The 26,956-nt window shown below is 40.3% G+C and overlaps 2 protein-coding genes across 3 annotated transcripts; one reads left to right on the plus strand and one right to left on the minus strand.

The window, feature by feature from the left end:
- Positions 1-10,760: 10,760 nt before the first annotated feature.
- On the minus strand, positions 10,761-17,454 carry LOC126622188 (uncharacterized protein ycf45). 2 transcript variants are annotated; one of them, XM_050290866.1, is made up of 9 exons: positions 17,209-17,454; positions 17,048-17,116; positions 16,762-16,839; positions 16,418-16,638; positions 16,038-16,110; positions 15,617-15,901; positions 14,571-14,714; positions 13,868-13,918; positions 10,761-10,969 (listed from the first exon to the last, which is right to left on the minus strand). In XM_050290866.1, the coding sequence occupies exons 1-9, from the start codon at positions 17,452-17,454 to the stop codon at positions 10,898-10,900; spliced, it is 1,239 nt and encodes a 412-aa protein (XP_050146823.1). In that variant the 3' UTR covers positions 10,761-10,897. The 2 variants fall into 2 exon arrangements, with proteins under 2 accessions (XP_050146823.1, XP_050146824.1); XM_050290867.1 differs by lacking the exon at positions 13,868-13,918.
- Positions 17,455-17,731: 277 nt separating this feature from the next.
- LOC126622190 (uncharacterized) lies at positions 17,732-25,981 on the plus strand. Its single transcript, XM_050290869.1, has 3 exons — positions 17,732-17,891; positions 18,216-18,414; positions 25,888-25,981. Exons 1-3 carry the CDS (start codon positions 17,732-17,734, stop codon positions 25,979-25,981), a joined length of 453 nt encoding a protein of 150 aa, XP_050146826.1.
- Positions 25,982-26,956: the final 975 nt, after the last annotated feature.

Consider the following 26,956-nt stretch of genomic DNA (forward strand, 5'->3'; position numbering starts at 1 on the left):
GAGTCACTAAAGATATCAATTCGTTTAACCCCAAGGTGTTTAGCCAAACGTAAGCCTATTATGAAGGCTTCATATTCGGCTTCATTGTTCGATGCCTTGAATTTGAAACGAAGAGCATACTCCATCGCCACTTTGTCAGGGGTCGGAATGACTAGTCCTGCTCCACAACCCTGTTAGTTGGACGAGCCATCAATATATAGACTCCATGTTGGGGCTGTTGGTTCTATTTTCTGAGCTTCCGAGGGTAATGAAACCACTTCTTTAGGCGTAGAAACAATGTCAACAGGATATGTGAAGTCGGCAATGAAGTTTGCCACTGCTTGGCCCTTCTCAGCTGGCTTTGGTTGGTAGGAGATGTCAAACTCACCCAATGTTATCGCCCATTTGATCATTCGCCCGGAAGTGTCAGCACTTTGGAGTATTTGTCAAAGAAGATGGCTGGTAAGCACGATGATGGAGTGTGCTTGGAAGTAAGGGCGAAGTTTTCAAGCAGACATAACCAATGCTAGAGCCAATTTGTCAATGTTGGAGTATCGTGTCTCTGCATCTTGTAAGGCCTTGCTAGCGTAATAGGCAGGCCGTTCGACATTACCATCCTTTCGAATGAGAACGGAACTTACTGTTGAAGCCGATACCGACAGATAGATAATGAGAGTGTCACCAACCTCAGGTTTGGAGAGCAGATGGGCTTTACTTGTGTAGTTTTTAAGGTTCTTGAATGCCTCAGCACATTCATTAGTCCATGTAATGTACTTCTTACTTCCCTTAAGTGCTTTGAAGAAAGGAGCACATCTGTCTATGGCCTTAGAGATGAACCTAGTTAAGGCTGCCACCTTGCCAGTAAGGTTCTGGATGTCTTTTGAAGTTACCGGTTCCTTCATGTCGAGGATTGCTTTGATCTTCTCAGGATTAGCCTCAATGCCTCGTTGGCTTATCATGAAGCCTAAGAATTTGCCAAAGCCTACGCCAAAGGTACATTTGTTGGGGTTCAACCTCATTCGATACCTCCTCAGAATGGTGAAAGTTTCAGATAGGTTGGTGATGTGTTGGTCAGCATGTTTGCTCTTGACTAGCATATCATCAATATAAACTTCCATGCTCTTCCCAATCTGTTCGGCTAACATTGAATTGACCAGTCTCTGATAAGTCGCTCCTGCATTCTTTAGGCCGAAGGGCATGACTTTATAGCAATATAGTCCCCTGTTAGTAGTAAAGGTTGTGTGTTTTTGGTCCGGAGGGTTCATGAGGATTTGGTTGTATCCTGAGTAAGCATCCATGAAGCTCAAGAGTTCAAACCCTGTCGTAGAGTCTATAAGTCTGTCTATGAGAGGAAGAGGAAAACTATCCTTCGGGCATCCTTTGTTTAGGTCGGTGTAATCGACACACATTCTCCACAAGACCTTTTGGAGCAGGTGACTTTCCTTCGTCGGATTCTTCTTAACAAGGACAACATTTGCTACCCACGTTGGATAATTGACTTTGTAGACGAAGCCCATGCCTTTGAGGTTTTCAACTTCTGCCTTCATTGCCTCGTACCGTTCAGCGTCATAAGATCTTCGCTTCTGCCTTACTAGCTTGGTCTTGGGGTCAATACTTAAGCGATGACAGATGATATCAGGAGAGATGCCTGGCATGTCCTCGTATGACCAGGCAAAGACCTCAGTGTTCTCTTGCAAAAACGAGATCAATGCCAACCGAATGGGTGGTGACAAGGTGGTGCCAATCTTCACCATGCGATCCGGATAATCTTTTGAGATAGAGACCTTCTCCAACTCTTCAGCGGGTTGTGCTTGCTGGGTGAAAAAGTCATCTCGAGGATCGTCGGGTTGACTATTGCCACCGTGAAGATCCAAGTTGGCTTCGTCTGGGCTGGTATTTATGACTTGATCATGTATAGAAAGGGTTTCCTTGGGCACAGGCAGGTGTTGTTGCTTGACCGAAGTGTTGTAACATGATCGTGCACTAAGTTGATCTCCTCTGATGTAACCATTGTCATAGGGGGTTGGAAATTTCATCAACAACATATGTGTGGATACCATGCCCTTGAGATCATTGATGCCTGTGCGTCCGAAGATGACATTATATACCGTTGGGCAATCAACCACCAAGAAGTTAGTGGTAATGGTAGTTGTGTAAAGGCCTGTACCAATGGTGAAAGGTAAGTGTTTACTCCCCAAAGGTTGCACGATATCACCGGAGATGCTTATCAGAGGGGAAATCGAGCGATCGAGCAAGTGTTTAGCTACATTAAGTGCCTTGAAAGCTTCAGCAAACATGATATTGACCGAAGCCCCCATGTCTACCAGGATTGGTCCTACTTCAAAGTTGGCTATGTGAGCTTCCACAATCAGTGGGTCGTTGTGAAGGTAGATGATACCTCTTTCTTCCTCAGGGTAGAAACATATTGGATCCCAGTTAAGCTTTTGATACTTACCTCCCCTGATGTCTTCCACGTGAAACACTTGGTGGCCAAACCTTAAAGCTCGTTCACTATTTTTCATGGCCCTGTTGGAAAATTTAGATATGGGTGTGCCACCACTTATGAAATATATCACATTTACCTGGCGTTAGTTACGGTTACCCCTTGAAGGGTGAAGGAGGAATTGATCAATTTTTCCTTCATGTGCCAAAGCTTTAATATGATCACGAATGGTGATACACTTTTCGCCGTCATGGCCGTTATGCTCGTGGTAGCAGCAAAATGTGCCCGTTTTCTTCGTGGGCTTGTAATCCGGGTGCCTCGGCTTTGACTTCGGTATCAGGTGTGCTATGCTGGGGTAAATGGCCACGCATGTGGTATTCAAAGGTGTGTATGCCTCATACCTCGGGGTAGGGGCTGTCCTGACACGTGTTTGACCCACTGTGTTGACTACCTGGGGTCGGGGATTATCATGGCGATACCCTTGGTTATTGCAATAGTGTCCTGTACTCCTTTTACTAAAATGAGACTAGTGAGGATGGAAATATTTCCTTTTGTCCTGAGATTGATATGTCTGTTGACTTGGAAAAGTATTAAGTAAGGCAGGGGGAGGCACCACTGCCATTTGGAAGGTCGAGGTCTTCTCATTTGGTTGGATCTGGCTTCCACTCCCTACTTACTGATAAAAGGTGGTTGTGAGGGGTTTCCCTTGATATGTCATTGCCTCGGCGGAGGCATGGTTGTAAGCCTGTGCCATCACCTCAGACTAAGTCTTCCAAGTGTTGGCATTGATCATGTACTTGAAGAAACAATCACGTAGGCCTTCCGTGAAGGCCTTGAGGGCAATCTTGTCATCTGCCTCAGCGCAGCGAGAATACTCATGGCTGAAACGACCAGCATACTCTCGTAGTGACTTGTCCGGCTTTTGGCGAATAGTGTACAAGTCATTTACAGAATGCAAGTGATCGGTCTGGAAGATGTGTTGACAGTTTCCTCAGTTCCTCAAATGAGTCTACTGTCTCAGGTGGAAAACGGCAATACCAGTTTAGAGCTCCGCCAGAGAGGGTGGAGGGGAAGAGAAGACATCACTCTTCGTCGGTGTGCATCCGATATGCCATGGTGGACTCAAAGAGGTTAAGGTGTTCAATTGTGTCTTCCCTTCCAGTATAGAGTTGTAAACCAAGCTTTTGTTTTGTCTTTGCTTGAAGGGGCGTGTCGAGGATCCTCCTTGTGAGAGGGTCAGGATTGGGTTGGTTCTAGTCAGGTATCTCAGCCCGACATTTGGCCTTCAACTTGTTTACTTCCTCAAGAAGCTGTAGGACAATGAGGTCCTAAGTGGAGTCATGTACCACTGGTATTTTCTTTCGTAAGTCTCCATCGCCTCTTGGAAGTAGGAAAGTTTCAGCAAATGCGTGTGATTTTTCCTTGGACTCGCCATACTGACTTCTAGGGCAAGTCTGTCGGAATACCTCAGAGTCCCCTGTACCTTCATGTTCCTCTGGGACCTGTCGTTCCTTCCCTAGATTGGCAGCTGGCCTGGGTCGTGGGAGGGGACCGAGTCTTTTAGGAACCTTTGGGTCATTGATCTTCGAGTATATGTGGAGGGGATTCTCTCGATGTTGCTTTAGGAAGTTTCAGCAGTCACAATAAACGGCTTTCGATCCTTCTAACCCTTCTACAAGGAGGTGACTTCCTCCAGTTCTCCTACTTCAGGTCGAAGCAGTTGGGTTTAAAGATGTCTCATGTTGATTAATGTTTTGATGATTAGCTCGCTCTTCATCAAGGATACCCATGTCAAAGAAAGGTGACCCTCCGTGTTGGAGGGCACCCAGATGACGGTTAATGTCCACAGGGGCAACGAGCTCGTGTGTTTGAGTATGCCTAGTTTCATAGAGCATCTCAAAGAGCTTCTCATACTACTCTTGGAGGACCTCATTATTCATTGCTATCTTGTTGTTTTGAGCTTCTAGCTTATCAATTTTAGCTTGAAGAGCAACCCTCTTTCCTTCCTTCCTTCTTTCATTACTTCGCACTAGGTGCAAGAGGGGTGTCATTCTGTGTGCTATGGCTTCCTTCCCTTCCCATGTTGGAGAGGGATGCCTGGTCAAAAGAAGGTGTACGAATGTTGGAAACCAGCTTGACAAAGCTGAAAAGAGTGGGAATAAGTGTCTTTCCCACAAACGGTGCCAAATGTTGATGCACAAAATCAATGGGGACTTTGGTACAACAAAAAATGTTAAGTTTTGTGACCTTCGCTAGATTGCTCCGGTCACCAATGTGGATAAGTATGTAAATGGATAGAGACAGGGAAGCAAACACAAGATGTACGTGGTTCACCTAGATTGGCTATGTCCACGGAGTAGAGGAGTTCTCATTAATTATGAAGGGTTTACACAAGTACATAGGTTCAAGCTCTCCTTTAGTGAGTACAAGTGAATGATTTAGTATAAATGACATTAGGAAATATTTTGAGAGAATGATCTCTATTTATAGAAGAGAGTTTCTAGTTTCATTCTGACATTGACACGTGTCGTGTTGTGATTGGCTTCTGATGTTGACATGTGTCGCGCTATGATTGGCTTCTGATGTCGACACATGTCGCGATGTGATTGGCCTCCTGGTTTGAGGGAAACTCTTCTGGGTCCTTAACGGTATAACATTGACTAGTGCTCAGTAGTTTCGGGATTGGTCAAGTATGGTACAAACAAAGATGATGACAATTGACTCTAGGTCATGAATATGTAGTTCATTTCGAACGGTTCTACATGTTGGAAAATATAAGTGATACTCCGTAATGCTACCTCTGCACAGTCAAAACATCTAAAGGACACGCCATCGCGGATTTCTAAATGATCAATGTTATCGAAAGATGTAAAACAGATGTGAGGTGAGACAACAGTTCAGTTGTCATGAACTTTATTCATAGTCAACATCCCAAACTAAACTTACTTTCCTCAGTCTTAAGTGAAGAAAAATACTACAACCGAAAAATCGCTAACAAATTATCAATAAAATAGACAAGACCAAGAATATCTCGAATTTCACAACACCTTGTAAGAATTCCAACTTCCTTCCGCTACAACCTTTTTGGGAAAAAGAAAAGAATCTCATCCACTGAGATCACATCTCCCAAGAAAAGTACCAATCTAACAAAACTAATATTTGAGAAATTGGTATAAAGCTGATTGTCGGGATTTAGAGAATTTGGTCTCACTGCCGAGGTAGACGAGAAAGTCATCGATAAGATCACTGTGAATGCGTCAAGCTATGAATGAAAACTCGGCTTACAAAGGTTGGTCGGCTAGACCATCAACCGGAAGTGGAGTTTAAACAGTTTTAATCATCACCCGATTAAGTTACTAAAATCTAGGTAGGATTCTAAGATTCGGCCGTTCATCTTCGTGGATAGGTTTGAGGTTCCCTAGATAAGGTGTTTGGTTGGATAAATTCCTAATCAGTAAGCTTTAGTAACTAAGTTCTATCGATGAAGTAGGACTCGTTCAAAAAGTCACAAGGAAGGCTAATATAGTACGAGAAAGTGGATTGATGGTGTACTTCGCTTCACCATTTGGTGATATCCCAGATAAAATTTGGAGAAATGATGCTAGAGATGTACGTCCTCGAAATGTACTATACTATTTTTTTTCACTACGACACGTACTAAAAGATCTTCACAGCTTTCTTGATACTCAACTCACTCTAACAGCGAGAAATTAACTTGTACTTCGATTCTACTATCTACCTGTGGAAGTGATCGAAAAGGTGACTTACCGAAAAGGTTTTATTTACCTAGATGGGTGGTAAGGTTAAAACAACGATGAGTTTACAATCCTCTAACATGGCTTGCTCCTAAGTTTCCAAAATTTTAATTTATTCAGCTTAGGTAGTCACTATTAATCAATCTATCAGTTGCGCCACTAATTACGCATTTTAAATATGTTTATATTGTTCATTACCCTGAAACTGTGTACTGACATTCTGGTATAAAGGTATCACTCCCAGATACTAGCATGTGTCCAGTATCAGAAATCATACTGCCTGAATATTGGTTGACAGTTCCAAGATATCTAACAATATCGTCAATTAGTAGTGATAGGAGCATATTTATACGACTTAGTTAGCTTGTTTTCTAGCATTTTCGTAGTTAGTTTGTGTTTATTATAGTGTTTTAAGCAATTTTCGTGTGTTTGTAGGTCCTAATGACAAAGTTAGCAAGAAAGTGCATTTTGGTGCATTTTGGAGCAGTTTTGGGCACTAAATGGATAGCACATGTATGGGCCAAGATGGATGGACGAATTTGGAGTTCAAAAGGCTAGGAATATGATAAGGAGATGAAGAAATTAAATTCAAGACAAAGAAGATAAGGAATCAGCTCAAAAGAAGGAGATATTATCCACAACCTTATCCAACCTTATCTTATCCAAACTAACCTTATCTTATCTTATCATATCCTTATCTCATCATACCTTAATTCTAGCTGCAATGAGACCTACATATCTAATTCTAGAAGCTATTTCTAGAAGCATTCCCTTTTAGAAGTCCCAAATCAGCCACAAAACACATTGTTTCTAGAAACCCTACAAAGGTGGCGCCTATTCCCTTCTAGAAGGCCTTGCCTTGCCTTGCAATCCACTCTCCATTCCCTCCAATACCTACCGCACCCCTCTATCCCTTTTTCCCTTTTGGATTCTGATTTATTAGGCCTTTTCCTTGTGGATTTGGTTTATACAAATCCTTTTCAGAAACTAAGTGGGCCAAAACCTTTTCCTTGGTGGATTTACACATTGTGCCACACCCTTTAAACCCTAGACCTAATTCTGAGGGTTTTGCATACCTATATATATGTGTTTTAAGAGTTGGCCGAATTACCACCCCCCATACCATTCAGAAACACATTCTGCCGCACTCTATACACCATTCTACATCATTCTCCACCACCATACATCCTTGCCACAGCCCCATTCAACCAACAACACATTCCTGACCCCAAAACACATCTCATACACTTCATCCACCTTTGTGCCACAGCAAGAAGAAAGAAGGGAGGCCTTGTGGATGTTCGAGCTTGATTGTTGGAGCATTCTAGGTGTAATTCGTTCTATATTTACAATGTTTAATTTCTTTTTCTTTCGTTTTGCTGTAAACATGAGTGGCTAAACCCCTATTTAGCTAGGGGGAAATTCAAAGCCACGAACATCCTTGAGATATGAATTGATTTCTTCCAATTGTGATTTGATAAATTGTGAATGCAATTCAATTAACTATTTTCTTCAAAACTGATTCTTGTATGTTGATTAGGGATGCATACTTAGTTTTCATGCATGAATTTGATGCTAGAATATAAATGAGTTTCACCTAATCGTTACAAATTTATATTCATGAGTAGTAAAGGTTGCTAGTCACAATCGTATTAATTGAATTCTTGGCAAACGTATCATGCATTCATAGTTACGAATGCCTTGTCAACACTTATGATTTTCATGGAACGTAAAGATCTATGATTGTATCTCTATTATGCATTCATATAGGGGACTTTTGGAGAATGATTTGGGTTGTCGCATGCATTCATCCAATTCAATGAGTAAAGGAAAATCTGAGGGTTAATTAGTGCATCACGGTTAATCTGGGGTGTTGAGCTTCATAATTTATTGAAAAGCAATTGGAAATCGATTCATGTACAAGAGTGTCATGTGTGAAGAATGGACCTCTAGCTAGTCCATCAACCATCTTATTTCCCAAATTCGTTTACAATCTGTTCTAAGTCTTTAGTTATTTGTTTTTACTTTAAATTCGTCAAAACCAAATCCCCCTTTACTTTGTTGAGTCATATTAGTTAGAAATTGTTTTCGTTTGTGTTTTTAAGTGTTTTGAGTCAAAGTAAAACCAATTTTCATCCAAATTTACTCCTAGTGTCTAGTTTGAGTCTAATTAGCTTGTTTTGTGTTGTTTGAGTCATTTGAGTTGTCTAGTTTGAGTCTAATTAGCTTGTTTTGTGTTGTTTGAGTCATTTGAGTTGTTTTAGTGTATTGGAGTCTAGTTTTCCATTCTTTGAGTCTAGTTAAGTATTTTTAAGCCTAGTTTTGTGTTTTAAAGTCAGTTTAGCATAGATTAGCAATCCCTCCTAATCCCCGGTCCAGAACGATCCCTACTTATACATATACTACAATTGTCAAAAGAGGGTTTTAATTTGTGTGTTATATATTTTCACATCAAGTAGCGCCATTGTAGACCGATTACAGGTTAGAGCCCGCTCAGGTGGATGGCTTCAGATGATTGATAAGGAACTGGTCTGGTGAAGTAGTTTTAGTAATTCTAGGGAAAATGCTTACAACTTTTGGGATTTCTACCGACCATAGGTATAACAGCTCGTACACCTGTGCCTATGCTCATCGAAATGACGAGTACATCAGCCAAAGAAATTCTGGAAACTAGTATTGATTATAATGTCTCAAAGCCAAAAAAATAAATTTGCAAACAATCTACTTTAGATCTAGCATAAACGGGGGTCGATCTTCCTCTTGAAGATCTGGAATGATCACTAGTGTGTTCACAAGATTAGTGCTATCAGGGATCAAATGGTTGTCCCCCAGATGTTTTTTCGTCGAGGTGCTAACCCTTTAGCACCACATTGTCACTAGAGACATTTCTGGAAATTTTTTACGAAAGTACAACTTTGCAAGAATTCCGATATAAGGTATACTAACGAATACTGCCAAGGGATCAAAACTATTCTTAACTTCCATTCTCGAAAGGGTTGGTAAAAATGACTAGATGGTAGAGGAATTGGTAGGTAATTCTCCTGTGATGCACAATTGCCGATATAGTAGCCCTGCTTCAGGACCATCAACTTATCTCAAATCTACATCTTTCCTTAGCAAGGAAAATCCTCACTTATAATTTAGGGACATTCGTCAAAATGATCTTCTAAAAGGTCGATAAGTCGACTAAGTCACTCAAGACTTAGAAAAACTAATACATTTTTTGTGTTAGACGAGGTGGCAAGATTCGAAAATTAGGCTCAAGAACCTAGAATGCTTACATCATACGTGTGATGGATGCAATACTGCCTAACTTATACTCTGATACCAAATTGGCACATCCCGGCTTGAGCCCCCACCACATCTCGGGCTCGACTCTACCGTAGCACGATATTGTCCGCTTTGGGCCCCGACTACACCCTCATGATTTTGTTTCTAGGAACTCACACGAGAACTTCCCAGTGGGTCACCCATCATGGGATTGCTCTCGTGTGAACTCGCTTAACTTCGGAGTTCCGATGGAACTCGAAGCCAGTGAACTCCCAAAAGGCCTCCTACTAGGTAGAGATGAGAATATACATATAAGGCTTACAGGATCCACTCTCTTGGCGATGTGGGATGTTACATCACATCAATTCATATTTCAATTAATCGTAAATATCAGAATGTGGTATCAACGATCCGAACTATTTATTTCTCTACATCCGCTAGAGGAACATGTTTTCAAAAAATAAAATTTGAAAAACGAAATTTGGTAAGAATAATAAAATGTAAACGACAAGCGACGGCTAAATAGAAATCTAAGTTTTATGGAATATGGTAACTGAATTCGGGGTTGACCTCTTCACGAAAGTTGTAAAACTTGACATTATGAGTGATTGTATATAAATTTATATATATATATTTTTTTTGCATTCTACAATAATTATAATGAATTTTCTTAATTTTGCACTCAAATACAAAACACTATTCATGAGGGTTTGGAGGGTTTTTAAAATCTAAACAACAATGTAAGTGCAACATTGTCTACTTGTGGAGGAAGGATGCAATCAGGAGTATTTATATATTCTTTCACATTTTTCACTTGTAGGTCTGTCTTTTTCCCTATACTAATACTATACTAGTTAATTTAATTTTAGTCAAAGATCAAGTAAAATTTATCCTAGTAATGATAATAAAAAACTCTCTTAATAAAAATAAATAAATAAAACTTAATTTTTCTTAACTTATATAGAATAATGATTCAATAATACATATTTAATATACAACATATACACTATGGCTATTGTATATAATAAGATTTTTTAGTAAACTTTAAAATTATCAAAATAAACTTTTTCTTAACATGTCCAAAAGGATTACCCACGGACTTCCCACATGTATACCCGTTATTAACAAATCGCCTGATAACGACCCGATTATTTATTATATTGATCCGAAACGTGACGTTTTCATGTGTCACCGCGTCTCGTCTTGAGTGCTTGCCAAAAAGCAAATACAACATCTGCAAACGGCTCTTCTGACTTGTTTTTTTTTTCTTTTTTTTTTCTTTTACCAGTTGGTGAAATCCCTTTTGGCCTTAATGAAAGCAATGCAAACAAATTTTATTTTTGGACTTTGACTAAGAAAATGACAACTCGTGTTATGTTCCTAGCCAACAATGATACGCAGAAGCTAAACGAAAAGATAAGTCGTCGATCTCAAGAAAATGAAGCACATATTAAGCATCACACTGGTCATATGCCTTTGATCTTTCTATTACAACCTTCAACTCCTTATCCCTTGTCCTGACCTGCAAAACAATAATCTTTAATGGTTTAGCCAGACAGCTTGAGAAAAAATCAGAAATAAGGGAACAAGGAAACGCTGCATCCTCATCCTAGCAAATTATGATTTGGATCATAACTTGCATCAACCGTATGTTCAATTAAATCACAAACTTTAATATAAAAACCATATGGAATATGACCTTGTTGGGTTGACAAAGGAAAATGAAGTTGTCATCAACAGATCAAAGGCTATTTGGCATATTAAGATGGATCATTATTGGGGCAAACTAAAGAAATGCTAGAAAGAAATTAATAAAATTATTAACAAGAATTAACTAGGTTTAGCCTCAATGCAGAACTGGGAAGTTATGAATGATGTATGCTTTAAGGTCGGATAGGTCTTTCGCTTTTTTGAGCAAACTATACATATCTGGCATGAATACTTGCTTCGGTGAGTGGCCTGGTATCAGAGCCAATTGGATTAGTCATTTAAAGTCTATTCATAGCGCCCAAGTGGCTGGTATCATCAGTTATTCAATATCTAATCTCTTTGTTGGTTTCTTATCTGTCTGATTTTCCCCTCTCAAACAAACAAGATACTGTGTCCAAACGATAATTTTTGAGTTTGTTGCCCCAGCGGAACAGCATGAGCGGAGAGAGAAAATCATGTAAGTCTAAAATTTCCAATATTTAGATAATTTATTTTATACCTGTAAACTCAGAAATTTAGTTAAAATGAGTCAGGAGAGGGGTTCAAGTACCCGTTCGGGGATTTAGTTTATTATTACCCCCCCACAAAAATTAAAAGACTATTTAGGACTAATTCATCTGCCAGTATTAGCACTAGGTCTAGTCTAAATAGGACACCAGACATTGTAAATGAAGAACAAAAGTGAGAATCTGAAAGTGTTGATTTTGGTGATTGGAATATCCCCAAAATATCTAGTAAAGAAATTCATAGAAAGAAATGGTCAATCTCTTCATTTAAAAGTGAACACCATGTAAGAACAATCTAGCAAGCTTATGCTCTTAGTAAAGAACATGAAACCTCAGTTATTCACTTCAGAACAAATAAACGCTCATAGAAAAGACAGTCATAAATATACTCATTTTAGTCTAGTACAAATCGCAGTAAAACCACTAACAAGAAGAGGTCTCAACACCTCTATTTTGTTATGTCTCCGAGATGCCAGATTCACTAACTTTAGTGATAGCATTCTTGGAATGATTGACTCAAGTTTATACAATGGGCCAATCCATTTTGATTGTTACCCAGATCTCACAATAAGTCTTTCAGACTCACATTAAACATAAAAACCTCTGATTATCAAGTCTTAGAAGGAGTCCAACCACTAGCTCTAATATACAGAGATCATTACACATGCATAGGCACCAAAATGATTTTCCAAGCTATAATTAAAAGCCCAAAAGATCAACCTCTATTAATCCAAAGTAATCAAGAAAATGCCAACATCACAATACCAAGAACAATTAAGTGGTCAGAAATTAGTCTACCCTCAGATTGGTCTTTAACCAACGAAAGAAAACCAGTAGACATCCAAAACAACTTAGTCAACCCAGACAACATACAACAATACTTTGATGGTACAGTTAAAATCCATTTTAACCCTCCAGCTAGCAAGTCCCGTGTCCAACTTCACGAATTAAGTCAATCCACTAGGTTTAAAGAACCAGTCAGAAACTCTGTTTCGGGATCCACTTCAACAGACATGTTAGGTCAAGAACTAATTAATGATTTAGTAAATATGAGGCTTAAATCAATTAAAACAAACTCTCAGGTTACTCATCCCTGTTACGAAAACCCAAGTCAAACTAAAACTCATTAGGAAGAACAAACATCACCAACAACTAATTTTGAGGTAAACCAACAACAATTAGTTTTAAATAAACCGTTTTAAATATATTGGAAAACATTAAATGTTGACATTAAGTTAAAAGAAAACATACAAAGAAGAGAACTATTCCTCTGTCCATGGGCTGGATAGTTGACTGGTGAATATTGTATCCTAAGAATCTTTATTTTCGTTTGGAACAATTTTACTTTGTTGCTGAAACAACTAATCCATTTGACTTAATTATTTTGACAAACATGTTTAAGTGTTTTCCAGTGTTCATCAATTGATTTTAAGAAGATGAGCACATCATCTTTGTAGACTACGGAAAAATGACTATGAATTAAATATTGCGTTCATAATGTTTTGAAATTCACTGGGTGCATTCTTTAATCCAAATGGCATTACGTTCCCTTCGTAATATCTGAAAGGAGGTGACAAAGTTGTTTTGTGGCGACACGCGTTTGACCCTCATTTTTATGGGGCCCACTATGTATTTCAACAATCCAACCTTCTATATTTTAGTACATCATTCATAGATCATCCTTTGCAAAAAATTAGACAAATCCAAAACCATTAAGACATTCATTTGCATCGAAGAAAACAGACGAATACAGTTCTACAAAGAAACACTAAATTTGATCCAACGGTCATATGGTTTAGGATTTGCGTGATTTTTGGTAGACATGATCTTTGAGGTAAGGCATCAAAGATAGAAAAAAAGGTCGTACCCAGTGCACAAAGCTCCCGCTTTACGCAGGGTCTGGGAGAGGTGAATGTCGGCTAGCCTTACCCCCATTTATGGAGAGGCTGCTCCCAAGTCTCGAACCCGAGACCTACCGCTCATGGGCGAAGGCACTTGCCATCGCACCAAGTGCATCAAAGATAGAAATAAGTAATTTAAATAATTATGCGTCTTGATTTAATCTGAATTTGGTTGCTATAAAATTTTCAATGTTATAGAGTTATAATCAGTAAAACCCTGGGGAAAGAGTAAATTTTCATATTCGAAACAGAACTTCTAATTAAATCCATTAGATGTCAGAATATACAACATGAGAAAATTACCTCGACCTGTGGGATTTTTCCGCAAAGCAGAAGGTCTACACTCTTTGCTGTCTGCCGGATGAGAGTGAAAGGAAAAAGAAATATTATATGAAGTGAACAAGTTATTGTAGAAAGCTAGGAGCACTGTCTGTGTGTGTGTGTGTGTGTGTGTGAGAGAGAGAGAGAGAGAGAGAGAGAGAGTTGTTGTTTGAACAATTAGATTTCCATCCAAAGGTTTAGAATATGGTGAAAATTGAACAATTATAACAGAGAAAGAGAGAGAGAAAGAGTTGTTTGAACCATTAGATTTCCATCCAAAGGTTTAGAATATGGTGAAAATTGAACAATTATAAACAGAGAAAATGTCATTTACTTACATGCTCTAAGCCTTTAAACTTTTAACAATTAGATTTAGATTTCCATCCAATGCAAACAGTAGCACATGTCTATAAAGGAAACAAGTAATTTTATAGCAGATAGGCTTACATTCAAGAAGACACTGTGGTAGTTTCTTGATCCAAACATATATTCACACAAAGACATAAAAAGCATGATACTTGGCACTTTTCAAAGGGATAGAGAGGTTGAAACAAATACTTATAAAGTTCCCCTACATTAACTTTTTGCAATTAAATTTTGAGTGTACAGTTTCAGCAATCCATATTCAAGCACAATAATGCCTGAGATTAAATTTTAAAGCAACGATAGAAGTTGATTTACACACCTGATGTGTAACCCAATAGTCCCTCTGTCTCATCTCAATTAAGAACTCAAATGTTGGGGATGCTTGTCTTTCAAGAACGGTTTTCTGACATTTTCTAGATTTGGCTTCTCCATCTCCTAAAGTAACAGTTTCTACTCCTCCAACCTGAAACCAGAAAATAAGATTTGGAAGTGCAATTTGACCAAAGAGTCATGCATCAAATTATTTATTCCACGTTCTCTTAAAAGACAACACTGCTATAATTACTACTTTAGACAAATAGGAGAAACAACCAGCAAGTTCAATCGCAACATAGAGTTTTTACCATGTCTGCCATGGGGAACTGCACTGTATATATAGGATAAGTAATCCTGCAGGGAATCAACATAAAATGATGAAGCCATGTTGATAGCTCTAGAGTTTTTCTATTAGAAGCTCCATTACCGCGTCGAAAAAACGTTTTTGTCCAATGAGTGTTGTGGATATTTCTAATACATTAGCAAGAAAGGGAGCACAAATTAAGTCCCTCAAAACCATCCAACATATTCAGTGAATCCTAATGGGCTTCCCTCATTGTTTTCCCTTGACTATCATTCTCCCATGCCCAAAGAGATCATCTTTCTTCTTGGTAGATCATTGATTATGAACTTGAAAGGACAAGTCAAATATAAGTAACAAAAAGAAAGTTCTTGATGCACAAAACATAATTTTCAATATGATGCTATTTTTGTGAAAGTTTTTTAATATTAGCATCCTGGAACAAATCAGAGCTTCCTGGAAAAAAAATAAAAGAAAAATATTAGCCTTCTGAATTACAAATTACTACGAACTTCCATACCAATAACCAAACATGGAAAATTGGTGTATTAACCATGTGGACCAGATTCCCTTAATAACCTACTTTATTACGTCTTTAAGAATTTTGATCTTTATCTGATATTATCTAGGGCAAAACAATATGCAATAACAGGAAGACAGTTCAGACTCAAAAATTATGTCTCAAATGTAAAGAGGACCTCAAGCAAAAATAATTCTACATGTAGTTTTTTACAGAGACCAGAACAAACCAGATCAGTTAGAGTAGGATTCTTTATTATATTCTCAAGCTTCTGCCCATGAGCAGTAGCAATAAGCATGACCCCTCTCTCGGCAATCGAGCGACAAGCAAGAGCTTCAGATTCCGTGCCAATCTCATCGACAATGATCACTTCAGGCATGTGGTTTTCAACTGCCTCAATCATAACTTTGTGTTGCATGGATGGTTCTGTTACCTGCATTCTCCGCGCCCGTCCTATTGCTGCATGTGGAATATTTCCATCCCCTCCTATTTCATTGCTTGTATCAACAATTACCTATCCCAGTGGTGTTAGCGTTCTTTTGAATCATGTAATGAAATACATATGCAAACACTTATAACATGAGAGGGAGAGAAAGAGGGGGAGGTAGGAAGTTGGCACTATATAAAAGGGAAAAAAAAACTCCACGTACCACTCTTTTGTGATATTCATCTGACATGACTCGAGCAATCTCTCGCAAAACAGTGGTCTTACCAACCCCGGGCCTTTACAAATTGAAGGGCATCTTCACTAAGAAGTTATATATATATATATATATATATCAAATAGCTTAGAAATATGTTGATGACTACAAGTGCCTTTTGGAAATTTGGTATCAATCAATAAGTTATTCTTTAGTGAGTCACAGTGATGTTTATTGTTAACACCAATGTTTGCTATACATCCACTCTTCTTGTTTCATTATTTGTTATACTGTTTTTCAACTACTTAGACCCTTAGAAACAAGTCACATCCAGTTTTAGCTATGTTTACACCAGGAAAACCACTTTAAAAAGAATCAGATAACTTTACCTTCCGATAAACAAGATGCTCTTGCTGTATTGAAGCAGATCGTAAACCATGTCAATATGACCAGAAACAGCCCTGCCAACTCGGCAAGTTAATCCAACGATCATCCCTTTCCTACTCCTGATTGCTGATATTCTGTGCAAGGTACCCGCAATGCCAGCTCTATTGTCCCCCCCAAAATCTCCAACTGCATTTTGAGCATCCTCCAACTCTTTCAATGAAACCTGCATAACAGATATTTTGAACGCATCAGTATTATTTTTTTGCTTCTTGTTTAAAATAGTGTGGATGTTGGGGGGAGGGAGCGTGTGTGTACAATTTAGAAGCTCAAAAGTATGGGGTAGTACCGCAGTTGTCCTCAAATATTGGGCGCCAAGATCATCAAGGTAGCGTGCTTCAGGCAGTCGACCCAAATCCATTATAACCTATTTATGGTACACAGAAACAACATTAGATAATCAACCGTTTGCATTTGCAGCAGGGCCCTGCCTTTGTTATGTTTCTATTCTATGTTTCTATAATTTGAAGAATATTTTAAACAAGTCAAGTGATTGATACAAGTGAAGAGTGCAATTAATCCAATGATATAATAATAGAAACCAGAAAGAGTAATTAAATGAGACGAGATGAGACCTCTAAGAGTTGAGCTCGTTTGGGTTGGGGTTGATTGAGCAAATTGTCATGCAAATCACGCGGAAGAATCTGCAAACAAAGATTCGAACTTGAATTAATTAATTAATTAATAACGAAATAAAAAGGAGAATTAGGTCAGCGGGAGAGGGAGACCTAGGTACCTGCAACAAGGAGAGGAGATGGTTCTCCTGCTCGTGATGAAGGCAATTGGAAGCCATAGCCATACGCGCCCTCTTTCCCATTCTCATTCGCAGGAGGCACCCCGTGAAGGAGGAGGACGATGAGGAGGAGGAGTACGAAATGCTGCTGCTCTTGTAGTAGTACTTCTGGTTCAAATTCAATCGCTTCACTCTCACCGCCGCCGCCGGCTTTGTGTTTGCAGTTGCCCACAAACTACCATTACTCATGCTGCTGCTTCTTCCTTCTTGTGCTACTGCCGTCTGTCCTTACTTAATTCTTGTCGGCTGAACGAGTGGCGGCAACGGCCGAAGGTGGCGGAGGATCTTTCTTCTTTTGTTTTCTTTTGTTTTGGTTTTGGTTTTGGGCCGTGCCGAAACCTAAATAAAAGACAGAAATAGAATGGGCCGTGGGCCTTCCTTGGGCAGAGGCCCAAACCATTTCTTCCTTGGAGGTGATCAGTCAGACTCGGAAGAAATCAATCAGAGGAAGGAGTGAGAATTTGGGATGATGGGCAGCAGGGGGTGCAGAGAAGATGATGGAGGAGAGGGGAAGGGTTTGTTGTGGAAGCTTCCAATCCTTAGAACCCAGCAACTAGGGAAGGTGGGTCCCGCCTTTGGCCTCGGCGCTGGTTGCGGGTTGGGTTTTGGCATCGGCCTCCTCGGCGGTACTCCCTCCCTCACTATCTTTCTCTGTGACGTTAAGTTGAGTTTTCAGTGCTATATATCCTGCCAACTACACCACCTAACTAACTATGTTGTAGCGAGCTAGCTCTAGACTATAGGTTATAGCTAGTCAATTTAGGTCCGTTCATTTATTAGTTTAATTTATTTAATTAGTAAAAGCTAAGCATTCCTTAAATCAGACACCGCTACTACTGCTTCAGTGGCGATTTCGTGCTTACGCTGGTGTTGCTACATTATGTTTATGCAAATCACGTATATGCTTAATGCCGTATTGGTTATTGGTTTTTAAAATTCCAATCGTCCAGGCGCAGGATTTGGTCCTGGGATTCTTGGCTTGCAAGTTGGCTTTGGCCTTGGTGCTGGATGCGGGGTCGCCTTAGGATTCGGCTACGGTGTCGGAAAGGGCATTGCCTACGATGACAATCGCAGATACTCTAATGTAGGCAACCTTTTTCGTGGTGAAAATGTCGACATTTCTCCTGCTTCTCAAGATCTGCCTACTCAGTAAATTTGTTTTATTCATCATTCCTTTACTTCTGCATATTGTGTTTTGCTATATGTCAATTCAATTTCACTCATTTTCTAAGGATTCCTTCTTACTTTTCGGAAACGTAGAACATAAACCATATGAAACGAAATAGAAAGAACGAAAAACAAAGCTGAATAGCTATCAAATTAATTAATTTGGGAATGCAACAACTGAAACTGGGAACACTGCTGTTTCTTTGATGCATATGATATCGCAACCTTTACAACAAACTCATGTAACCTTACAACAACAACAAAACCTTTTCCCACTAAGTGGGGTCGGCTATATGAATCCTAGAACGCCATTGCGCTCAGTTTTGTGTCATGTCCTCCGTTAGATCCAAGTACTCTAAGTCTTTTCTTAGGGTCTCTTCCAAAGTTTTCCTAGGTCTTCCTCTACCCCTTCGGCCCTGAACCTCTGTCCCGTAGTCACATTAGAGACAGAAAAGCAAACACAAGATATACGTGGTTCGCCCAGATTGGCTACGTCCACAGAGTAGAGGAGTGCTCATTAATTGTGAAGGGTTTACACAAGTACATAGGTTCAAGCTCTCCTTTAGTGAGTACAAGTGAATGATTTAGTACAAATGACATTAGGAAATATTGTGGGAGAATGATCTCCTTTTATAGAAGAGAGTTTCTAGTATTGTTCTGACATTGACACGTATCGTGTTGTGATTGGCTTCCGATGTTGGCACGTGTCGCGCTATGATTGGCTTCTGATGTCGACACGTGACGCTCTGTGATTGGCCTCCTGGTTGGAGGGAAACTCTTCTGAGTCCTTGACGGTGTAACGTTGACTGGTGCTCGGTAGTTTCAGGATTGGTCAAGTATGGTACAAACAGTGCTCCCCTAAGTTCCTGAGTGAGGGAAGCTCCTCGGTTGGGGACTTGCAAGATCCAAGCCGCTGAGTAATCACGAAACTTCTAAGTATCGAAGTGTGGTATCGTCTTCACTTGTCTTATCTGTCTCATAGGTAGATGTGGCATCTTCTCTGGAAGTACTCTTCCTCCATCCAGGGGTGGTATCTTTAACTGGTGGAGATGCATAAGGTAATGTATCAATTTTACTTGAAGCTTACTTGTAGTTTCAGGCTTGGTCAAGCGCGATACAAACCATGTAGTAGAAGTCCCCCAAGTCGCCGAGCTAGGGGATCTGCTGAAAGAAGTGACAGACAAGGTAAGCAATCAATCCCAAATCAGAAGTTTGATTTCGAGTTCCGGCTAATTGTTCTTATTCTCCTTATCTTGCAGGCAGTATGAAGGATAAAAATAAGAAAATGAGAAGAGATGATATGAGATACTTTTGCTTTTGAAGAAGTAACTTTTCACAGGCTTATTCTTGAACTGGGCTGGAGGGTTTTCTGGTTTCCTCCAAAGTATAAGGTCGTCTGAAGAATTTGAGGGTCAAAACAAGTCCATCAAATCTAGAATACGTTCGACCCTGCTGATATGGAATACTTTTGTTGTTGATAGAGTAGTGGATGTATCGGCACGTGTTTTGTTACGCTTGTCTCCACATGCTTCCTTGTATCCTTCTCACTTGCCCTATCTGTTCCTCAGACAGATATGGTATCTTCTCTGGAAGCATAAGATGTTGAAGATGAGTACTCGAGAGCAATGCCAAGTAGGTAATCAGGTAAGGGGTTCCAGGCAGTCAGTTCCTGATTGGAAGCTTGATTCCAAGTGCTGACTGATTGCTCTCTTTCTCCTTGTCTTGCAGGTAAGAACAAGGCCAAAGGAAAAGACAGGGAAAAAGCATGATATGGGATACTCTTGCTTTTAACCCTGATGATATGAGATATTCTTACTCTGGTGTAGCTTGTTTGCAAAGGTATTATCGGGGGGAAAGAAAGCTGAGTATTTCGAGAGGCTTCGTTGGGAGTGCCCTCTTAGATATGAGAAAGGGTTAAGCATTTTTGCAGGTCTGCCTGTCCATTGAGGATGGAGGTCGACATATATAGGAGTCCCTAACAACAAGTAGTAATGCTATTCATTTACCCTGCTTGGTCATATCACTGTAATGGGAGCTGCCAGCTTCACGTGTTTTAACTCTGTCAGAGCACTTTGAAAAAGTGGTCTGTGGTATCTGGAAAGCTGATGTTGCGTGTGAAGATTACAGACAAGCTTTATCCAAGGAGATCTGGCTCTCAAAGTTGAGAAAGTGGTGCCTCTTCGATTTTCGAACAAGCAATCCTGTCGGGGATCTGGCTCTTGATATTCGGAGAATGGTGCCTCTTCGATTTTTGAGAAAGCAATCATGCTGGGAGTCTAACTCTCGAGATTCGGATAGCGGTGTCTCTTCGATTTTTGAGAAAGTAATCATGTTGGGAGTCTGGCTCTCAAGATTCGAAGGGCGGTGCCTCTTCGATTTTGGAGCAAGCAATCTTGTTGGGAGTGTTTTCTCGAATGTGAGTAAAGGTTTGGCATGTTTGCTAGTCTACCTTGCCACGAAGCATAGAGGTTGACACACAGGGACTTTCCAATTATCCAGCAGTGGTGCTATTCCTTTACCCTTGTGGGTAATAATATGGTAGCTAGACCTTCAAAATTTATGTGTCTAAACTTTGTTAGTGTTGTTTCTTTGCTATTCTTTTACCCTTCTTGGTCATAGCGATGTAGTGGGAGCTGCAAGCTTCGCATGTCTAAACTTTGTCAGAGATCTTTGGCAAAGTTATATGTGGTACCCATGAGCTAATGTTGCGTGTGGAAAGTGGATGATTGAACAGTAAGATTCACGTGTTTTATACTTCACCAGAAATCTTCGACAGAATGCCCTAATTTCTGCAAGGTTGAGTGTGCATGTGACAGGTGGTGATAAGGCTGAAAAAGCAGGTGCCTCTTCGATTTCTGAGATCGGCCCTCGTGGTCTCTGAGCAGCCCAGCTTTTGAGAAAGCAAGCGCCTCTTCAATTTCTGAGATCGGCCTTCGTGGTCTTTGAGTAGTCCAGCTTTTAAGAAAGCAAACGCCTCTTCGATTTCTGAGATCGGCCCTCTTGGTCTCTGAGCAGCCCAGCTTTTGAGAAAGCAAACGCCTCTTCGATTTCTGAGCAGGCGCCTCTTTGATTTCTGAAGCTCCGTTGAGTGCATATTTTTATAGAGGTTGGCATTAAGTTCCAAAGCACACTTGAATCTCCACCAGTAGAAGCTCCCTTCTTGCACTTCTAAGATCTTGATTTGTCCGACCTCTTCTCTCTTCAACATCTTTGAAAATGTCTGACCCATCCGACCATCGTTTTTACTTGAACCTTGTTGAAGAGGCAGCCACGGCTTCTCCAAACAACATATGGCGCTCATCCTTCTTATCCCCTATTGGTCCTCTTACCGTTGGGGATTCCGTGATGAAGAATGATATGACCGTTGCGGTGGTGGCCAGGAACCTTCTCACTCTCGAAGATAACAGACTACTTTCCAAACGGTATGATGAGTTGGCTGTTAAGGATTTTCTGGCTCTTAGTGTTCAATGTGCAGGTTCTGTGTCTAATATGGTCCAACGCCTATTTGCTCGAGCTCGCCAAGTTGAATCATTGGTGGCTGAAGTGATAAGTCTCAAACAGGAGATTAGAGGGCTCAAGCATGAGAATAAATAGTTGCACCGACTCGTACATGACTATGCCACCAACATGAAGATGAAGCTTGACCAGATGAAGGAATCTGATGGTTAGATTTTACTTGATCATCAGAGGTTTGTGGGTTTGTTCCAAAGGCATTTATTGCCTTCGTCTTCTGGGGCTGTACCGCGTAATGAAGCCCCAAATGATCAACCTCCGATGCCTTATCCTTCTAGGGTTCTGTCCAGTACTGAGGCTCCGAATGATCACCCTCCGGTGCCTTCTCTTTCTGGGGCTCTACCGACTGCTGAGACTTCTCCTAAGCAACCTTTGTGAAGGCTCCCTCTTGTTTGTTTATTTTGACTTATGTATATGTACATATTTGTAACTTATCGGAGATATCAATAAATAAGCTTTGCTTTATTTTAACGTATTGTGTTAAATACACCAAAGCCTTCTTCACTAAGTTCTTTGAATTTTTCTTTTGTTGAAGCTTGTATGTTGAAGCTTTGTGAGTGGAGCATGTAGGTTGAGGTAGTGTTCCCTTAATTTCCCGAGTGAGGAAAACTTCTCGGTCCTGTGCCATGTCCTCCATTAGATCCAAATACTCTAAGTCTTTTCTTAGAGTCTCTTCCAAAGTTTTCCTAGGTCTTCCTCTACCCCTTCGGCCCTGAACCTCTGTCTCGTAGTCGCATCTTCTAACCGGAGCGTCAGTAGGCCTTCTTTGCACATGTCCAAACCACCGTAATCGATTTTCTCTCAGCTTTCCTACAATTTCGGCTACTCCTACTTTACCTCGGATATCCTCATTCCTAATTTTATCCTTTCTTGTGTGCCCACACATCCAACGAAGCATCCTCATCTCCGCTACACCCATTTTGTGTAAGTGTTGATGCTTCACCGCCCAACATTTTGTGCCATACAGCATCGCCGGCCTTATTGTCGTCCTATAAAATTTTCCCTTGAGCTTCAGTGGCATACGGCGGTCACACAACATGCCGGATGCACTCTTCCACTTCATCTATCCATCTTGTATTCTATGGTTGAGATCTCCATCTAATTCTCCGTTCTTTTGCAAGATAGATCCTAGGTAGCGAAAGCAGTCGCTCTTTGGTATTTCCTGATCTCCGATCCTCACCCCTAACTCATTTTGGCCTCAATTTGCACTAAACTTGCACTCTATATATATGTCATGTTAACTCATCCATTACCAACGCGAAAAGGTAAGGACTTAAGGATGAGCCTTGATGTAATTCTATAGTTATGGGGAAGCTTTCGGTTTGTCCTTCATGAGTTCTTACGGCAGTCTTTGCTCCTTCATACATATCCTTTATAGCTTGGATATATGCTACTTGTACTCCTTTCTTCTCTAAAATCCTCCAAAGAATGTCTCTTGGGACCCTATCATACGCTTTTTCCAAATCTATAAAGACCATGTGTAAATCCTTTTTCCCATCTCTATATCTTTCCATCAATCTTCGTAAGAGATAGATTGCCTCCATGGTTGAGTGCCCTAGCATGAACCCGAATTGGTTGTCCGAAACCCGTGTCTCTTGCCTCAATCTATGCTCAATGACTCTCTCCCAGAGCTTCATTGTATGACTCATTAGCTTAATACCCCTATAGTTTATGCAATTTTGTACGTCGCCCTTATTTTTGTAGATAGGCACCAAAGTGCTCTTTCGCCACACATTTGGCATCTTCTTCGTTTTCAAAATCCTATTGAAAAGGTCAGTGAGCCATGCTATACCTGTCTCTCCCAAGACTTTCCACACTTCGATTGGTATATCATCTGGGCCCACTGCTTTTCTATGCTTCATCTTCTTCAAAGCTATAACCACTTCTTCCTTCCTAATTCGACGATAAAATGAGTTGTTTCTACACTCTTCTGAGTTACTCAACTCCCCTAAAGAAGTACTCCTTTCATGTCCTTCATTGAAAAGATTATGAAAATAACCTCTCCATCTGTCTTTGACCGCGTTCTCTGTAGTAAGAACCTTTCCATCCTCATCCTTGATGCACCTCACTTGGTTTAGGTCCCTTGTCCTTTCCCTTGCTCTAGCTAGTTTATAGATATCCAACTCTCCTTCTTTGGTATCTAGTCGCTTATACATATCGTCATAAGCCGCTAACTTAGCTTCTCTCACAGCTTTCTTCGCCTCTTGCTTCGCTCTTCTATACCTTTCACCATTTTCATCGGTCCTATCCTTGTATAAGGCTTTACAACATTCCTTCTTAGCCTTCACCTTTTTTGTACCTCCTCATTCCACCACCAAGATTCCTTTTGGTGTGGAGCAAAGCCCTTGGACTCTCCTAATACCTCTTTTGCTACTTTTCGGATACAACTAGCCATGGAATCCCACCTTTGGCTAGCTTCCCCCTCTCTATCCCACACACACTAGGTGATTACTTTCTCTTTGAAAATGGCTTGTTTTTCTCCTTTTAGATTCCACCATCTAGTCCTTGGGCACTTCCAAGTCTTGTTCTCTTTTCTCACTCTTTTGATATGTACATCCATCACCAACTAGCGATGTTGATTAACCAAGCTCTCTCCCGGTATAACTTTGCAATCCTTACAAGTTATACGATCCCCTTTCCTCATTAGAAGAAAATCTATTTGTGTTTTTAACGACCCACTCTTGTAGGTGATCACATGTTCTGCTCTCTTCTTAAAAAAGGTGTTGGCTAAGAAGTGATTATATGCCATTGCAAAATCCAAGATAGCTTCCCCATCCTCGTTTCTCTCCCCAAAACCATGGCCACCATGAAAACCTCCATAGTTTCCTGTCTCCCTGCTCACGTGTCCATTTAAATCTCCTCCTATAAATAACTTCTCCGTCTGAGCAATTCCTTGCACCAAGTCTCCAAGGTCTTCCCAAAATTTCTCCTTTGAACTCGTATCCAACCCTACTTGAGGTGCGTACGCACTAATCATATTGATGAGTTCTTGTCCTATTACAATCTTGATTGCCATGATTCTATCTCCTACCCTCTTAACATCTACAACATCTTGTGTCAAGGTCTTGTCCATGATGATGCCAACATCGTTTCTCGTTCTATTTGTGCCCGAATACCAAAGTTTAAACCCTGAGTTTTCTAGATCCTTTGCCTTAAGACCAACCCACTTAGTTTCTTGTAGGCACATAATATTTATCCTTCTCCTCACCATAACTTTCACTACTTCCATAGATTTTTCCATTAAGGTTCCTATATTCCACGTTCCTAAACGCATTCTACTCTCTTGAACTTTACCCTTTTGTCCTAGCTTCTTCACCCTCCCCCGTCTAATAGGATCAAAGTACTTCTTTTGTGTGTCCTGTGTAAAGTTGATAGGAGCATATGCTCCCAAACAACTTTGAGTGGAGTCGTTCGAAAAGAAGTTTCTATGGCCCCCTTGCTCATTTAACACTGCATTCGGGTGCCGATAGAGATACAGCGACCCTTGCTTACTTATCACTGTGCTCGGGCCACACAGCGCGCCACTTACGGGTGACGCCCTAGCTTTAGCGCGATTTCGTTCTGGATTCATTTTCATAAGGATTCGACGTAACCGAGGAGTGCCGGCTGTCGACTACCTGACGCCCTCCCCCTCCTCCTTTATCCGGGCTTGGGACCGGCAATGTAAGATAAACTTACACAGGCAGAGTTCTCATGTAACCTTGAAAAGTAAAAATGTAAAGCAACGGGAATCTGATGTCTTAGTTGACGGAGACTAGTAGGTCCTCATCTACCGGACCATGGATCAAGTTACCAAATGAAGCGGAACATTCAAAATAGTTTAAACTAAAATAAAAATATTTTGTATGGTACTTTTCTGCTGTTAAATTTTTCAGGTGATAATTTTGTAATTAAAATGCATGTGTGTGTGAATGTATTTTCATTATTCCTTGATCTTTTTAGCGATGATATTGGTGCACTTGTTGAGGAGCTTGTTGATAATACAAAGAAACTTGTCAGAGCTACTACAAGAGAGATGGACAAGTGGAGAAGATGAGGTTGCTTTTGTGTGTTTTTTGTGAGTTCATTCTCAGTGTATATTTGGAATGATTATGATTTATAATATACAAAGCCAAGTTATAAAAATATGCATGTTTTGGAATGGGGAGTACTAAGACGTGTAGTGTATAACTCCATTGTCGAGGCATACCAATGCTTATGATTCTGTACAATGCCATTGAAGAAAGCACTTGTGACTCGCATTACTTGTCTATAGGATTTCACCATGTAGCTTTGTGGTTTGTACTTCTCTAAATGTCTTCCTTCATGATTTGCCTATTGTCATCTGTGCAAGATATACAACTTTTGAACTTAGGGTAAAGAAAGTTTGAATCTTTATGAATGGACTTACGCAGGACAGCAATTGTCGCTACAGTACTAAATCTGTATTCAGACTTTATGCTTTTTATTACATTCTTTTTGGGGTTGATTGTGTATATGACCTGCAAATTATTTGGTCCTGGATTCTTGTAAGGACCTTATTGGTTAGCCTTTGTGCTGAAGGGAAATGCCCTTTTTACTCATTGGCGGGAACTTTTACCAATTTGCCCTAGTCATGGCCCTCGAATCTCAGCGAAAGCAATACTCTCCTTTTTTTAAGCGGTTAGATTGTATAATTTAGAGGAGAATCAACAACTAAAATTGAGGAGGGGAATGCCGGAGGTGAAAGAGGGAGTGTAAATTACTTCCCTTGGTCTAAACCATTTGCTACAATCTAACTCCTCCATTAAAAAAAGTAAGTTGGCATTTAAAATGGGCTCAGTGCATGATATCTTACTCAAGTGTGCGTTCCCACTGCATTGGCAGTATGTGATGAAGGGGCATGACAATAAACAGTAACTGTTAGACGAAGTCATGAATCCACGTGAATCCACGTGACTCCAAACCCTAAAGAAAGGTCCACGACAGAACCTCCACCTTCTCGCTGTACAACCTGACAGAAGGAATACTTCACATGGTTTCTGGCACTTGT

The sequence above is a fragment of the Malus sylvestris genome, chromosome 5, assembly GCF_916048215.2.
Source record: "Malus sylvestris chromosome 5, drMalSylv7.2, whole genome shotgun sequence".
NCBI classification, from domain to species: Eukaryota; Viridiplantae; Streptophyta; class Magnoliopsida; order Rosales; family Rosaceae; genus Malus; species Malus sylvestris.

Bases quoted from the DNA above. Each gene is read 5' to 3' on its own strand.
- LOC126622188 (XM_050290866.1), bottom strand. From the start codon at position 17,454: ATGAGTAATGGTAGTTTGTGGGCAACTGCAAACACAAAGCCGGCGGCG. The intron at 16,111-16,417 runs GTAAAGTTATCT...CAATTTGTAAAG, and splicing joins AGCATCTTGTTTATCGGAAG to GCCCGGGGTTGGTAAGACCA. The intron at 13,919-14,570 runs GTGTGTAAATCA...CTCATCCGGCAG, and splicing joins ACTATTGGGTTACACATCAG to ACAGCAAAGAGTGTAGACCT.
- LOC126622190 (XM_050290869.1), top strand. From the start codon at position 17,732: ATGATGGGCAGCAGGGGGTGCAGAGAAGATGATGGAGGAGAGGGGAAG. The intron at 17,892-18,215 runs GTACTCCCTCCC...CCAATCGTCCAG, and splicing joins TGGCATCGGCCTCCTCGGCG to GCGCAGGATTTGGTCCTGGG. The intron at 18,415-25,887 runs GTAAATTTGTTT...TGATCTTTTTAG, and splicing joins TCTCAAGATCTGCCTACTCA to CGATGATATTGGTGCACTTG.